We start from the raw sequence: 17900 nt of genomic DNA on the forward strand, positions 1-17900 counted from the left end.
ACAACTACCAAAGGCTGAAGTTCAATGGCACAGGCGTGTCTAGGAGATTACAGTGACCTTTACCAGGATTGGTAAAGGCTGCTCCCCATTAATGGCAGCGCCAGCCTTGCTTACCTGTTTAGGTTGTCAATGAAATCCCGCACATCATCAGGTAGGATAACCCGATGCTCTCCCATATCTCGGTAATTCCCAAGCACACACACTGGAACATGAGTCGGCACTTTAGGAAGCTCCCTCAATATGTAGTTAAATGTCCTTTACCAAAAAAAACAAAACAGAAAGTTAGAGCATGGGCACACCTGGAGGTGAATTTTACCTATCAGGAATATTACTCTATTCACAGTTACACACAAGCCATAAAAGACACAATCATAAAACCAATGAGTCGGAAGGGACCTAGACAGATCATCAAGTCTGACCCCCTGCCATGGGCAGGAAGGAGCACTGGGAGTGGCAGGGTCTTAAGACCCCAGCCAAGTGCCTGTGCAGTCTCTTCTTGAAGATCTCCAGGCAAGGTGAGAGCACCACCTCTCTGGGAAGCCTATTCCAGGCTCTGGCCACCCTTACCGTGAAGTAGTTCTTCCTAATACCCAACCTAAACCTATCCTCCCTCAGCTTGTGGCCATTGCTCCTGGTGACTCCAAGGGGGGCCCTGGTGAACAGACTTTCCCCGAGTCCCTGCTGCTGGCCCCTGATAAAGTAGTAGGCAGCAACAAGATCCCCCCTGAGTCTCCTCTTGCAGAGACTGAAAAGATTCAGGTCCCTCAGCCTCTCCTCATAGGGCTGGCCACGGAGGCCTTCAACCATACGAGTGGCCTCCTTTGGAGCCTCTCCAGGTTCTCCATGTCCTTCTTGAAGTGGGGCGCCCAGAACTGGACGCAGTACTCCAGCTGTGGCCTGACCAGCACCACATAGAGGGGCAGCAAGACCTCTCTGGACCTCTTAGTGATGCCCCTGTTGATGCGTGACAGGGTGCAATTGGCTCTACCTATTACTTCGTCACACTGGCAACTCGTATTCATCCTGGAGTCAATCCTGACTCCAAGATCCCTCTCTGCCTCTGTGCTGCTGAAAGGGTCAGCCCCTAACCTATAACCATAATGCTGGTTCCCTCTCCCCAGGTGCAGCACCCTGCACTTGTCCTTGTTGAACCGCATCCTGTTCAGATCTGCCCACTTCTCTAACCTATTCAGGTCTGCTTGGATGCGGTCCCTGCCTACCGGTGTATTCACTTTACCCCACAGCTTGGTGTCATCAGCAAACTTGAACAGGGTGCTCTCCACACCCTCGTTCAGGTCGCTAAAACAAGGCGAAAATCTAAAAGCCCAGATTTAGAAAATTATGTAGGCAGTATTCACTTTTTATAGAAAGCATCACTCCAAAACAAACCAACAACACTCTACTTTCAGCAAGAACCCATAGAAGGTTTCCTGATGAAGCAAAACAAAACTTTCTTCCCTATCCCTACTGATGATCTGCATTACTTATCAATAATTTTTGTTGTTGAGATCAAAAGTAGTGCAAATACAATCTGCACATAAGTTATCAGCAAGTTTCCTAAGCTATTTACCTTGTTCATTCCCTGTGGAAGTGAATTCCATAAGCTATATGCTCCATTTAATCCATTTCAGCTTCACTGGTTTAACTAAGGGTCAACCCTGTCTTTCCCTAATAGGACTGCATTTAAAGGTCCCTGCTTTGCAGAACTAGGCTGGTACAGGCTGTACTGATGCACTGCAGATGAACTGCATGATCTATTCTATATCTAAGTGTCTGGATAGCCTGATTTGGTATAGAAATGAACGAGTCTTAGTTTCTGTCCTTCATTTGTCCAGAAGTTCTGGAGTGCAGCAGTCTGCCAATGGCTTGAAATAAAATTAAAGCGCATGTCAAATAAAACTGCTTCCGAGTTAAGGCCTACACAAAGAAGGATACTGGAGCCATGAGAGACCAAGCAATGAAATAGTGATTTTTCCTATTACAGCTCCAGATCATCTTTTAAACTAAAGAGATAGCAATTTTCTCTCCACCCCTTCAATTAACTGAAGGGGGCAGCAACATCAGTGTGGGCCAGTCAGTGATCCTGTCTCATCAGGACAACTGTTTCCTTTCTCCCTGGTTCCAGCACACCTTTACACTCCTGACTTTCCCTTCATTTTCCCAACCACGACTCAACTTCCATATCCCTCTCATCCTCCCCACCAGATGGGAAACAAGAGCCCAACATTTCTACATGTAAATCTATGCACTCGGAAAGATCCATGTTCCTAGATGTTTCAGCATTCCCTTTGAACCCTCTTTCCCATTCCTCATTCTTCATGGTCTCCCATTCTCCAATTAGACATCAGACTCTTTGAAGCTGGAATTATGCCGTTTCTGCATTTCCTTCAGATAGTGGTGCAGTCCTTTCCTTTTTTGTGTCCTTGTGACGAGGTAATTAGCAGAATTCACGGATTCATTGGAATCTGGCAGGCCATGCCATGAGTGCTTCTGCTATGGCCTCAATCTTGTGCCCTCTGGGCTGCCAGCCATGTACCTTAGTGCACACACCACCCCTGCCCCCAGCAGCACAACAGAAACTGTGTTTGAAAGAGAAGTAAACTAAAAAAACAGGCCAGCAAACAAAGCAATTTTAATGGCCATGAGCTTGTTCCAGCTCAATGGACTGAGCATCAGTTTAAGGGCATCAGTACACAAACTGCAGGTCTAGAAGTCACTTGTTTCGATTAAATAAATTAAAATTGCAGTGTGCATGCATGCAGTCTTTTCTTACCATTGTTTGGTGATGTCAAACATCATCACTACTCCATTGCAGTTTTTATACACATCCAAAAACTCTGCATCCAGAGCCATCTCTGACTCTGCCTGAGAATGGAAAGACACACAAGCAAGCAATACTTCAGTGTTTATCATTTCAGGCTTGTAAAAGAAATAATTGCACTGGGTGACAGACAACATTTCCAATGAGAGAGTTTCCACAAAAAAAGCCAATCATTTAAGCAAGGTACTTCATAGTTCACTGCTTACACCCTACCTGAGCAAGCAGGATTTGAAAGCAACCAGGGCGTTCAGTAAAACCGAGCGCTTGATTAAAGTAGTAGAGATAATGTTAGTATTTGCAATCTCAACGTTTCCCCCACCTCCAGATCCTCTCCTGACAATCTGATTCCATATACAGCTCCAGGATACAATAAACAAAACAAGTCTACAGAAACCAACTCCCTCTTTGTTTCTTTGTAAATCTAAATGTTCACTGCGCTTCAGCTACTGTTCTATAAACCGAAGAGATAGCTTATGGTGATTCTCCCCTAGGTAATGAAAATGGTATTTTTCTGGAAGCAAACTTGGTTTTGATCATTATTGCATTTGAATGTTTGCAGATATCAGTACTCTGCAGAGGGCCCCTTAGCCTACTAGGGACCTGCTGGTATCCACTGCACTCCAATACCCACTGAAGGGCTAGACTCTGATAGGAAGTTTCCCTTCACAAGCATTACATATACTTTTCACTTGAGTACCACAACAGCTGTGTGTTGTGCCTTCATGGGAGCCCCACACTGTGCATTTCATGCCTCCTTTTCTCCAAGGGAGATGGACATCTTTAAAGCTTCATTCTCGACTAACAGAGGAGATCAGAGAAGACTGGCATTCAAAAGTCCTCTCTACACACCAGCTGGTAGGGAACATCAATCACTGAACTGGACAAAAATCAATTCCTCTGTCCAGTAGCCAAAGTGGCTTTTGGTTGGCAGAAACTGGTTCACTGATGTCAACAGAACTGTGAGAAAGTGCATTATGGAGTGCTGCTCATTTGCTAGGTTCTGCAGACAGAGGTACCATTACACGTCTATGAGCAACACAGTTCTTAATGAGGAGACCATACACCATTTGTTCCTGAAGAAGAAACACAACAGTCTCTCTTCGGTCCCCTATTCTTGGCTTAACAGACACAAAGTCAGAGCAAACAACAAATGTTTCATCCCCAAAAGAGAGTGGAAAGTGGCAGGAGAGTTGCAGCAGAGAAATAACAGCGATGGGGAGCAAGGCACTGGCAGCAAAAATGGTCCCCGGCAGCCTGGTCTGGAGGTTCCAGTTTGATCACCATGAACGGAGAGATGATATACTCAGAACTTGTACACCCACTGCCTACTGTCAATCATTTAACAATAGAAACAGGGAGGCATTTGCATCTAACAGTGACTCACCTCCTGAGGGTCATTCTCCAGTTTCAAACCATCTCCTCGTTTTTTGCATTTTCCTTGAAAAGAGAAGTTACAAAAGAAAGATGCCTTAGCTTTGGGTAGAGAATTCCCCACCGGGACTGAGTCCTTGTAGAGGACCACAGGGTTTGCATCTGACCTCTAAAGCAAAAATCCACCATCACACCATAAGCTCAAGGACTAGCGAGGAGAGCAAGCATGCCTTGGCGGGAAATATATCTACTATTGTTTAATGACAAAGTCAACAGAAAGCCGGCTGCAGCTCAAATTGTGCCTTTGGCAGTAAACAGTAATAGTAATACAAAGAATGCAGTCTCACGCTTTCTCTTAGTCCAGAACGAAGAGCGGTTTTGACTGTTCCACCTTTTGTTCCTGCCAGGCCTAAAGCAGTAAAGTGTAGCAACACTTCATGACTCAACTCCACAATCAAATTAACTGACAAAAGGCAGACATATAAATATATGCTCTGCCTGGAAGAAACCAAGAGAGCTTTAGGAACACTTTAAATGTGGTTTCAGAGTCCATTAGGTACTGTGGTTTCACTGGCACTAAGTGAATTTAACCCCCAAAACTGGCTTCTGAGGAAATGCTAGAAAGAGCTAAAAATGTACTGTGGAGAGAAGACAAACAGCTGGCAAGTACCTAGAGGGAGGGAGGTGGAGAAAGGAACAGCATGGACTGATTTAAAAACCACCAAGTGGAAAGCCTTGATTTACCTCAATTTCAATCAACTTGTCCATTAGAACCTGAGTTATTTCCTAAGGGAAGGTGCATTCTTCATGACTAATATAACCATGAAATTGTGTAAATTTACAACCACATTGAGCTTTTACACTAGATTCAATATATATGGTTTCCCACCTAGGAGGGTACAGAGCAAATTTAAACTAAACTCAGCAGATAAAGCTTAATGGTAAGATCTAGCAGACTGAGCAGTCATCTTTTACAAGGAGTGCAAAACCCAGCACCTGAGATATTCTGGCATTGGGTTGGACAGCAAAGCCCTAGAAAACATGCCATGAAAAACTCTCCTCTAGTAGGCTAACCGGGGACCAACCACAAGTCTAGAGGGACTCATCTCATAACTTGATGGCCACTAATGAGGACCACACTAAAATACAATTCCTTAATCTCTGTCCTCTCTTTGTATCTCAGATATCATATAAAGGGTTTTGCGGGGGGTTGTGGTTTTCTTATGTGGTTTTCTTTTTTCTTTTTTCTTTTTTTTTTTTTTTTTTGGGGGGGGGGGGGGGGGGGCTGCTTCTTTTAATAGGTCCTTCAAAAAAATTGTTAAGGATTACTGCACATTTTCTAAATGGAATGCTAGTATCGCATACTAAGCCAGGAAGTGCTCAACTAAAAAGTTTGAGAAACAGCACGTTAATTCTGCTGGGACTTAGCTCTATATTCTCTAGTAGGGTAAAAACAAAGGGTAAAGGCATTACTCAGTAACTCATTGCCACAAGCAGCAACAGTACGTTTCAGATAGCGATGGTCTACCCATGTCAGAAAAGTCATGTTGCCAAACTGGTAAGTAGTGTGTGTAACTGTCATACTGGAATTCAAGATGGCTACTGTGAATTCACATTTTTGTCAGTATTTCAGGCCCCGCTAGGGCGTGGGGAACGTCTCTCTCAAATGTAGGAAACAAATGGCAAGAAACCTGTGATGTACGGTTAGCGTTTTTATTTGCTATCATGCAGGTGGACACTAGAAAAAGCATCAAGAAAAGCAGCAAGTCTGCTGCAAACTAGTCACAATTATATCCCTTATCACTGTTGCCCTCAAACTAACATAGATAATGACCCCTCTGCTCATGGAAGGAATCACATTAAGCCAAATAAAGTGGACTGCAAAGCAGTCCATTCCTAGCATCCAACAAAGTAGGTTGTTGCCTATACAAACTCATGTCTTTCCAAGCCAGTCAGTTTCTAGGATGTCACCCTCCCATACCTTCTGCTTACCCCTATTATGCAGGAAATACTGAGGGTCTCCTATACTGTAGGAACCGGGTCCTGATTTGACACTGTGAGGCAAATCAAAATAATGGCACTTCCGTGTTTGGGTAGGTTAAAAAAAAAGATAGGGATGGTCACAGGTCCTACTGCCCAAGGATTTAAACCAGTTCCACCCCCCCCTTACCGAAAGCTGACCTCTTCTTCAGGACGCTCCCATTAAGGCTCACCAGCTTTTGAAATTTGAATATAATGAAATTAAGTTGCATTTTTAAAGTGCATCTATTCTAAGTTTGCATCATGCTCCTTAATAGGGATTTTTCAGCATCATTCCTAGATGTTTTCAAGAAGAAGCTGGATAATCATTGTTCAGGGATGATATAGCACTAGCATTCTTGCATTCAAGCACAGATTGAGTCAGATGACCCCTCAAAGCCCCTTCCAACCCTACAATACTAGGAAAACGGTAGAGGTGCACCCTATAACCAGCATTTCTCAATCCGTGGGTCACAATCCAAAAGTGGGTTGCAAGAATATATGAAAGGATCACAAACAAACTTAATGGATCAACAAAGTTTAAAAATGGATTCTCCTTTAAAAGAAAAAAAAAAACGTGGGAAACCGGGGCTTTTCCCAGGCAGGCTGGCAGAGTTCTAGCCTACTTGGGGCTCCTCATGCCCCATACACACCACCCCCTCCACCCCACAACCATACCCCGTGCCTCACACATTGTGGGGCTGGGGCCTGTGGGTGGGGGGCAGCAGGTCGGGAGTGAGGGGCACTGGGTTGGGACTGGCCATTGATGTTTACAAATGGACCCTGGTACAAAAGAGGTTGAGAACCACTGCTATAGACTACCTGAACCAGGGAAGCACAAGCTTTCTATGAAAGGAGCTGTTGCTCAAAAAAGCTTATGCATCTTCAATTCAATTCAATTAGTCGATAAGGTGCACCTCTACTCTGCCTTCTGCCTGACTGCACACTAACATAGCTTTCTCCATTCTATGAAATGCCAATATTATTATTTATCCCTAATAAGATCTCTTACTTCCCTGGGTTCTGCAAGGATCTTTAGACATGATTTCTTCTCAGCAAAATTAAGTTGCCTTCCTGTGCTTGATTTGCAAGAAGGGGTGGATGGGAGGGAGGGAACAGCTAATTACTCCCAAATCCACCTACTCATGGCAACAAAATGATTGGTCACAAGTTAGTGAGAACTGCACATTACAATACTTCCTTTCATTTCTAACAGTTTTGATGAACACTGAAACAAGTTATAATGCTAGCATATAAGAGTCTAATGACATGGGATTAAAATGAATGGGCTACTTCACTTGTCAGCACTATTGTTTCAGGCTCTCTGCAAATTCAGATTGCACCATTTCCATGGCAGTCACGTTCCTCGATTTTATAGTGTGCAATCATAGCAACTAGAGGCGCTTTTATTTTTATTTTTTTAATGGAAAGAGACTGCAGAACATATGGGCATTTATCTACAGAAGAATTTAACTAAAATTACCAGATTGCTGTGTCATTCCAGGTAGTTAATATATTTGTGCATGCTAATCTAGACACTCTGTGCACATTTGTGAACTGCCTCAAGTAGCACAGCCAAGAAGTTAGCTAAAAGAGAAGCAATTTAATCAAATAAAACATTCTAGTGGAGACACATTAAAGAACTCTGTCTTCTGTCCTCTACCTCCCCCCTGCTCTCCCCAGGAAATGCAACCACACCTGGGGAAACACTAGCTAAAGCACAAGGTATGTCTAAACTACAGAATGCATTGTGGTATAAAGCTAGACTGGTATCTATGGCCCCTGGCAGACATTACACTTAAAAGGCGAATAACCAGTTAATCCTAACCCCTCCCCCTTTCCCGGCACCAGCAATCTGATCCGCAATCCCACCTCCTGTCATACACATGTGACATGGCAGGAAGCACAACTGTTAGGATTGCAGATCTAACCCCATCATGCCTTTAACTGAACATCTGTCAGCAGCTACTAATAAATAAGCAGGCTCAGATTCTGCAGCCAGTCTAGGCCTGGCAGCTGGGAGCATCATGTGAGCCAATTCAGCTTGATTCTTAAAGCTATCTTGGGGAACTACACTATGCAGCAGTGTAGACAGACCCACAGCTCTTTACATTTATGCAGAGAGTCAAACTAACTGAGGCACACTGCAGACTAAATATTACTGTCAACTCTTGTGAATGCTGTTACATTACTTTGTAGATATTGGGATTGTTCCAGATGTTAAAAAGATATATTTTTTGTAAGTGTTCTGAACTAACCTTACTCCACATGCTCCTAATCAAAAAAGTACTGAATGAGAGAGCAAAGATTTGAAACTCTTCATTAAAATTTACAGGAGTTCAGCTGACCCTGAACAGAACCTATTCCGACAGTTTGAATGCTCCTGCAACTCATTGCTGTTGACTTATAGTGTCTGTTGCCAGCCACACAGCTAGGAAATTAGATACTTTTATAGCCATTTTATTCTCAGTCTTTAATTCATCTGAAAAATATGGAGTGACTGCTTGTAAAACGAACATTTTGGCGCATGTTACACGTAAAGCAAAGGGAAAAAATGTGTTGAATTTTTTCTTTGTGTAGGTCAAGGATAAAACAGTGATTACACAATACATGCTATCCTTGGAGGCTGCAAAAACATAATAGTGCTTCTCCTGCAAAACCAAAGCAGAGCAGCTTTCTCAGTCTAGAATCTTTTGAGGAAATAATTTTGTCTTTCATGAACTCTTAAAGTTTACCACAAAATGTTAATCCGTAAGTGTTTATACTCAAAGTGGCACTACATAGAAAGCACCCCTTAAGAAATGTCTAATATTAGACTACTGAAATAGTGTCAGCTGTTACAAAAGTCTTAACTTATTTTTTAAGGGAGGTTCCCTTATTAATTAGAAAACTTCAGTTACATTTCTATTGCTTCCTGCCATCTCAAACTGCGCACAGCAGAATGGTAGTTAACCAACCTTCTCATCTGATAGCAGGTAGCTAATTAGTGTAAACTACAAAACTGAGAGACAGGGATATATTCTGAACAACAGAATTGGTGCCACGTGCTGTGTAATGCTGCTGAGAGGTGAACTTGAGTTATGCATGAGTCACAGGTAGGGGTGCACCAATAGAGATTTTCGGGGCCAACAGTGGATTTTTAAGGAGGCATATCAGCCATCACTGATCTGATTTCTGATGCAGCTGCATACAGCTGGTAAGTCTGTTGTGGTGGAAGGGGAGGGGGAAGAAAAGGGGTGTGGGAAGGCAGATCAAGGCCCCTGTGATGAGGAAGGAAGTGGGGCTGAGGTTGGGGCAGGAGCTGCCCAGTTCTCACTGCTGCACACACCCCAGGTGGGCAGCATAGAGGGGCAATGCCCTAGCTCTGTGCAGCACATGGGTGGGGTGGGCTGCACCTGTGGGCTGGGGTTGGCACCAGGGCAGCGCTAGGCAGCTGGCAGCCATGGAAGGGGCCTATGGGGGAGGGCTACAGCCACCCCAAAAATCACCATAGCCACCACACAGGCCTCCTCCGAGCGCTGCTGTACGCCCTGCACAGATCTGGGGGTACACCCCCCCATATGCCCTCCCAGACAAGCAGCAGGAACTGCCGGATGAGCAGATGAGCTGTCAAATGAGCTGTGTGCGGCGGCGCACCTCCGACAAGCCACGGTTCCATCCAGCAACCCCCTGCCCTGGATGGGCAGCGCCTACCCCAGCCCCATACTCTCTTCACCATGGGGGCCTTGATCTGCTCCCCCACACCCCCTTCCCTTCCACCACAACAAACTTACCAGCTGCACGCAACTCTCCACACTGCCAGCTGTGCTGCTCACTGCCTACATGCACAGGCCCTTTATTGGCCACATCAGGCCAATTTCCAATCTAAACAATTTTCTTTATATCGGTGCCGATCCAATATCAGACTCATGTATTGGTGCACCTCTAGTCACAGGGGGGTTACACTGGCTTCCAAACTTGATAACCTTCAGCAAAGCATTTTGATAGATGAGGTATGCCTCATGGAACAGAGTTGACATATCATCTTCCTTCAAGATGCCCATGTCCCCATTTTCTGTTCTGCTTTTTACTTCTGAAAGATCATAGATGCTATTTATCCTTTATTTTTGCTGGAGTCCTCCTACATGACTTAGATGTTTTGGTGCTTAGTAAAAACACACCTAGTCTTTCTGCTGCTTAGCACTCCTATATGTTAAATGTTTTAGCCAACTTAATTAGCTCCATCTCAGCTAGGTTTTACTTCCATAGCATCTCCAGTTCCATAAGCCTACCGTTTCTCCACTATTTTCTACAAGATGACTATGTATCAGACCTAAATCTGTCATGTTAAATACAAAAAACAAAAAATCACAAACCTCCACTTGCACTACTCACAGCTCATCATTTTTCACTCATCCTGAATGACCAGCGTGCAACTACCCCAACCACATTCACTAGCTGATACCTGTGTTTTCATGAGGAATGTATAGTGTGCGTGACTTTAACAGACTTCACTGTACACAGCTTTGCACAAGTACAGACGAATGACATCTGAACTCATAGCCACCATTTTCAATCTAGTCACTTTAAGTACATGCAACAGAAATGAGATGTGCATGTGTGGGGTTATGTCAAGTGTTAGATCTAAACTGGAGTTGGTGTTACAGGTCACTAACTGAACCACTGAGGATAAGAAAGATGTTTTGTGGAAGGTTACAGTCAGACTGAGAAGGGCAAAGGTGAGTGACTCAACTGCTTTTTCCCCTTGATGTTTATAGCTTGGGTTGGTGGGCTCCACAGCCTTGCAACTTCCAGCTACAAGGCAAGGATTCTCGTTCCAGGTTCTTTACCTAGAACACTGACACATACTTAGTATTTGCAATAACTCATCAGTACCAATGCACTTTATTTGTTGTGTGCCTTTCTTCAGCGGCCTCAGCATTGTGCTGTCTGCCTTTTTCCTCCTGGCTCCCATAAGACTGGGTCAGTACCAGATAAGTGATACCTTTACAAGTATCCAAGCAGTACAGCTTCATGTCAGATCAACAGCTGTCTTGTTAAAGAGCTCAGTGCACCTCGCTTGTATAGTTTCATAGTTTCTAGGGTCAGAAGGGACCTGAGCAGATCATCTAGTCCGACCCCCTGCCACGGCAGGAAAGAATACTGGGGTAAAACAACCCCAGCAAGATGTGCTACCTCTTGTTGTTCTATGTTTGAGAAAAAAAAATCTTTTTTTTCTGCAGTAATAGTTTACATAATTCTGGGACCCACAGAAATATAAAGGGGTTTGTTTTTCTTCTCCAAAACAAGAAAAATCTGCCTCCTGACCTGATCAGTTGCTAGCAGCTACATCAAGCAATTAGTAACTGATGACACAAGCTACCAGAGACTAGCTATAGCTCTCGAAATACTTGAATTTCAAGCATCTGCCTCATATTCTGCCTTGTAATCTGCATCAGTTATGTAGCACACCTCAACGCTGAAGGATGTGTCAAGACTGTACTGTCTGTATTGACAAAAGAAAGCTCAATGTACTATAAGTCCCAAGGGCAGCAAGGGCTCCAAGGTTGGTATGCTTCTTGGACATAATTCACTAGAGTCTATAGCTGTATGTCACTGGACTTGTTTTCAATCAAATACAAAAAAATACATCTATTCTAGAATTGAATTGAGTATACCTAGAACTTAAAGCACATATAGTCCATGTACAAGCTGCATGCAATCAGGTACAGCACCCTGTACAGTACAATAAGAGTCTGCAAGTTACTAAGAAAAGTTCTGAAGAGACAGAAACTGGTAGAAGAAAGTAAAAAGAGCATTCTCCAGCATTTCCATGGACTGCAGCAGCTCGTTCACCTTCCTAAGTGCTCAAATTCCATCCTGGTACAGAGAAAGTTCCTTAAACTAGGATTTTACTTTGTAAGCAAAAGTGTCAGTTCATCACTCACCAGCCATGCAGGGAAAGCAAAGCTGGCTGCCACATTCCTATACTAGTCTAAAGGGAGAAAGTAAAGCATGTTGCTGAACTAACAAGGGCAATTTGGCACAACCGTTGCTTGGTGCTGGGTAAAGCACTGCTTGGTGAAATAAAGCAGTAGCAGATCCTCACCAACCATCACACTTCTGAAATGTTTGAATTTACAACTCAGGGCAGTAAGAACGAAAAATGAGGTTTCTTGGGCCGCATGATACTAAAGCTTCCAAAAACCCCCCACACACAGAATAGAAGCACTGCACAGCAGATCAGTTATCAGCTGCTCTACAAGACCAAATTTGAACACTGTGATCTTCACATGCACCTTTTTGCAGATTCAGCTAAATCAACCCCCAACTTATCATGAAGTGAGAAGTCATGGTCTTCAATGAACTTTACATATTTTATCAGCTGAGATTAGTTAATAAATGTCTCTTTTGTTTTCCTTTTTCATTAGAAGACAGACTTTTTTCCGGACTGGGGTGCTGGCAACAATTTTAGGATGGGAACAACATGCAAAATTGAGATGCCATCATCAAAACATCATGTTGCTAGTTTCAAATGCAGCCTTGTAAATGCAGCCCACGGCACAACTCTAAGGATGCATGTTTAGAAGGGGTGCCAGGAGAGGATAAAGCAAGATTCAGATCTTATAAGCACTAAATAGCAACAGCACTGGATGCTTCACTACAAAACGACTAAGGTCTAGATTACTATTGCTCTCACCCAAAGGATCACGCTGAAGGACTTTTTGACCTGAACACATGGGGGGGTGGGGGCAAAAGGGAGAAAAAAAACAAACAAGAAATGTAATGAGATAGTGTTAAGATGAAACAGCAAGATATGGACAATTGCTTACTGGTTAGCTGGTATTTCTTTTGAGCTGTGTTTATAAAGGAACCACAAGATTATCAAGTTGCATCATACTGATCTGTATTTTTACACTAACTAGGTCCATAAATGCCTTTACTACATAAAAAAAAAAGAGTGCGTTTGTTCCATTAACATGGATCCAAAAAAAACACAGTTCTCTGCCTTCCAGGAATGGGGCAGACAGAAAAAAAACCCACTTTCTTTACATTTCAGAGACTTTCTACTTTTAGAAGTGAAAGTAAATGAACTGGTATTAACTTCTGCACATACCAATTTGTCTTATTCCATTCTGCAATTTGGATGACAAGTCTCTGGCATTTTTAAAGTGTACTTCTGCTCTGAGAAGCAACCCAAAGCCCCAAGTGAAATTTCCCAGAGACTGCATACCAGATTTGTGAGTCAGCTCGGGGAAAAAAGGTGGTTGGCAATTATTTCAGCTGGCAGTCCACTTAACGAGTTTTGGTGAGCTGTTGAGGACCCCACTCATATTTTTTCGGAAGATATCCTTTTAACAAAGTATAGGTAAAAAAAACAAATTGTATACTAAAAATCAAAATCTACTAAAACATACTTTAATTTTATTTAAAAAAATTATTTTGCCCTGATTTATGTTTTTTGAGTAACGTATATAGAGGCAATTATTGTGTAATAGCAAAAAAAGGCGTTCTTAATTTATGCAAAAATAGGCTTCAACTCAAGTTGCAGCAAGAGAAGTTTAGGTTAGACATTAAGAAAAACTCTGTCACACAGAAGTAGTGAAGCACTGGAACAGATGCTCGGAGAGGCTATGGAATCTCCATTCTTGGAGGTTTTTAAGTCCTGGCTAAAAAAGATTTGGCTGTGGTGATATAGTTGGGGATGGACCTGCTTTGAGCAGGTAGTTGGACTAGATGAGACTTCCTGAGGTACCCTTCCAACCCTAATTTTCTATGATTCTATGATTATCCAATATTGCAAAAGGCATTCTTAATTTATGTTAAAACAGGCTTGAACTCAAGCTGCTAACCCCAAATACCTCGGCTTCACTACTATCATACCACTGGGGTTTAATTAGCTGGAGTTAAGAATACCATTTTTTCTTTTCTTTTTAAAGTATAGTTAGACCTGGAGCTGTAACATAAGTGCAAATGAGTAGCATGTTTTGTATAACAGTAATACCACACCTGGAATTTAGTTATTAATTCTACTGAAAGTACACATTGACATGCCAGAACAGATTCTAGCTGAGTTGCCCATGGAGTTGTTTCAACCATAGGTAAAAGTGACTAAGATTATGAAACCCTAAATTTTCAGCACTATGGTCGTATGTGACGCAGATAACTTTACCAAGAAGGAGCGGATCTGCAGAGTAAAGGGATCTATTCTTACAAGTCCCTTTTCTATTTGTACAGTTTAAAAGGGATACATATCTTGGAGAGACACTGTGTATTAATAACTACTGTACAAAATTTGTACTTTGTACCCTAGCATGTGCTGTTAAGAGTCACCTATGAATGATCACCTATGAATTCCATACATGTGCACCAAGAGCTTCCAACTTTGTTTCTGCTACAGTTTTAACCTCCTAAAAACCAAGTGTTATAAAAAAGAACTTTACATTCTGTTACATTTCCAATGACACCCAGATCTTGTAAGACTACCTAAGACTATCTGCAGTGTATCTTCCTGTCAAAGGAGGTGTTTAAAATTATGTTTTCATTTAACACATAGAAAAGCAATCATTTAAGTGGATTGTCATGGTGTCCCCCCTCCTCCACAGCTCCACACACACTATTTAGTGCAGTGAAAGTTTCTCAATTTAATAAGATTATATTCCTTTTTAAAGACAGCTCAATAGCAACCATTATAAACAGAATGAATTGAGCAACAACCTAAAGGAAAAAAAAAGAAAAAAGAAAAGGTTTTTGGGGGAAGGAGTAAAGGAAATGAACACACTATGAACCACGTCATTTGGCCCATCACTGAAGGTATGAAATCACCTTGCACATAACAGTGAAAAACTTAAGCTTTTTACAACTTTTTCTGCATTTTCTGTTCAGGTTGAAGTTAAAATGGGTTTGATAATAAAATGATTCCCAATCCTACTAAGTGATGTCAGAAAATAATATCTATGGAACCACTGAAAACTTACATGTACATTCTGTTAAAGAAAGCAAAAACAAATGTAATTCCTGAATTCTTCATAAATCCTTTTGATTTCAAATTCAGAAAAAGGAAAAACAGATCTTACCTTTGTCAACCACATCCCAGACTTCAACTTTTACAATATCATCAGTGGCTAGAAGCAATAAAGAACAGATAACTTTAAAAGGAGGATTTGGCAAAAAATAACCTAAAACAAGTATGCATTGCAGACAGTAATCCTAAAAAATAAATAAAAGAAGCTACCTCCCCCAAATATTGATGTGCTAATAAAATCCCCTTAAACACCACATATTTCCTCTCAAATATATTAAAAAACACTGCTGTCTTTAAAAAGTGTCTTCAATACTCCTAGTTAGACAATCTTTATACAAGAAGATTCTAAATTAAGCCTTCAAATTGGAAGGGGTTAGTCAATATATTCTTTAAGAATCTTATCAGGGCTTTTTTCTGCATAATTCAAAAAGTTGTCATGTTTTCTTCTAAGAACTAGAAGGTAAAAGACCAGCTGGTAACCAACATGTGCATGACTGAAAAAAAAACAAAGCACAAATATGTCACACAAGTGCAATAAATGGGAATTGAAACACGTATAGTTGTAAATCATTAAAAGGTCTGTTCTCTGCTTTGATTTCAACTTGTTAACTCCTTATTCTAACAAAAATAAGCCTTTACTCATGACTTTACTCCTGAAAACACTGCAGAACCAACAGTTCTAGAAGCTTAAGCTGGATTCAGTTTACTAAAACTGAGTGAACCAAACCAAGTTCCAGTTGCAGAAACGTTATTTCTGGTGGCAATGTGCAAGCTACAGACAGCTGAGCATCGATACTGCAGACTGAGCAGCTGCAGTCAGAAAGACCTTTTTACTAAATCTAAGCAAGTGATCCAATGTCCACAAAGCCCTTATTGCAGAGTCTATCAGAGCTGCACCACATTAATGCATGAAACCAGCATTTGCACCAGCAGCTTTTATAAGCACAAAGCAATAAAGTAGAAAGATAATGGCCCAAAGTGGAAAATAAACTCTAATCGCTGTGTGAATGAATCTAGTCAACTGTGATTTTCCAAACAGAAGCCATCCTTCTATGGATACATCACTGGTTTAGCCATTAGGTTTGAAAACCCTGTGAAGACTATTATGAATAAAGAAAAACCCCTCTGCTTTCCCAAGGAAGATAGTTCTTTTACTTTTATGCACAACTGCCATATAGTTCTGGTTTTTCAGAGCAGCTCCCAGATTTCATTCAATTTTCTACCTAGGTTGACTGAAACACAAAATGATCAAGAGACTTGCCCCAGAGTCAGATAACCTACCACAGTCCTAGCAGAGATGAAAGAAACCCATAACCTGCAGGCTCTGACCTTTCTGCTTAAGCCTCTAGACCGCAGTATTTTTTAATCAGCCACTGAACATTTCTAGGAGTCGTCAGCTCGTAACCCTGGAATATCTTACCTCCAGAGCAGTTTCACTGAATTCAATAGGACCAGAGGCAGAGTAAGTAACTGTAAGGATGGTAAAAAGTAACTTCACAATATGCTAGCAGAGCTCTAGGGCCTAAAAACCATTCTAGCAGAAACTGCAGTTCAGCTTTTAGTCCCAAATTCATTACACATAACTACTGCTGGCACTCCTGCCAAGGAGGCTATTAACTGAAATTTCTACTTACTTGTGAGTACCCCTACCTCTTGTATTTAAATTTCCTTCCATTTAGAATCCCTGCTTCCTGCAAGTTTATTCATAGCACCTGATAAAACAGGTCATCACCTAGAAGAGCTTATGTCTCTCAGAACCAGAGAGCTTCTAAGGTGCCACCCTCCCCTGCCTCTCAATCATCAAGAAAGTTGAAAACTTAATGCAATTTCAATTCCTCAGAATTTAAAATTTTGGGGAAAAAATGCACTTCTGCCAAAAGGAATAACTCAACACCATGGAGTTGTCTCACTCTGTACCACTAAAGAGCTAGATTTTCTATCTTCATCTCTGTAAAGTCCTGATGCAATCTCTGTAAAGTCCTGATGCATAATCAAGCCTGGCCCTTTCATACTATCACTACTAATAAGGGGCCTGTTGGCCAACTTAAGTCAGTGACACCTGAGCAAACCCTTTGAAGACTAGTAGGTTTGCAAGGGAGACACTAAATCAGTAAACCAAAAAAAGTAATGTTTAGGGGGTTTCACCGAGGATTGCAGCAACTCTTTATTTTTTATTTGTGCAGTAAAAAGAGAGAGGAGGCAGGGGACAGTTTGCAAAGATGAAAGTTTAAAAAAAAGAAACAAACACCAAAGTCTTTTCACACAAACTGAACTATCTGACTATATGGAAGCAGACATAATAGATACAGACCCAGACCTCCACATAGCCATGTTTCTTAGATTACCTGTAGGGTAAAACTACACTTTTCATGAAGGTATCACAGCCATATCTTTAAAGGTATTTACATACTTAGCAATGCAAAGTCACACATAGTATCATCTTTGTAACAGTGTTTCAGTAGGTTATGTGCCCAGCTCTCCTTGACTTCAATATGCATTAAGCCATCTGAATCTTTAGAAATCTCAATAGCCTTGAGGATGTGGCCCCTAGTCCTTAGGTTTGCCAGAATAAGCGTGCACACACAAACCAAGGTTGAACTGGTGCAGTGCCAGCTTCCTCAGCCCCTGCAGACAGGCTGATCCACTGCCTCTTGCTGTTAACAGCTTTGCCAGCTAGCTCTGCTT

At 41.9% G+C, this 17900-nt stretch overlaps 1 protein-coding gene across 3 annotated transcripts in view; it reads right to left on the bottom strand.

Moving 5' to 3' along the window:
* Positions 1-17900, bottom strand: part of RABL6 (RAB, member RAS oncogene family like 6) — a 72615-nt gene that overhangs the window by 41578 nt on the left and 13137 nt on the right. The window contains exons 3-7 of one of the 3 annotated variants that reach the window (XM_090021709.1): positions 15268-15315; positions 12891-12920; positions 4206-4258; positions 2774-2865; positions 115-255 (exon numbers count right to left, since the gene is read on the bottom strand). In XM_090021709.1, the coding sequence (XP_089877835.1) occupies positions 115-255; positions 2774-2865; positions 4206-4258; positions 12891-12920; positions 15268-15315 (364 nt within the window). The remainder of the gene's footprint in view (positions 1-114; positions 256-2773; positions 2866-4205; positions 4259-12890; positions 12921-15267; positions 15316-17900) is intronic. The other 2 variants (XM_090021710.1, XM_090021711.1) reach the window with 2 other exon arrangements.

The sequence above is a fragment of the Crocodylus siamensis genome, chromosome 11, assembly GCF_052110815.1.
Source record: "Crocodylus siamensis isolate JL-2025a chromosome 11, ASM5211081v1, whole genome shotgun sequence".
Taxonomy (NCBI): domain Eukaryota; kingdom Metazoa; phylum Chordata; order Crocodylia; family Crocodylidae; genus Crocodylus; species Crocodylus siamensis.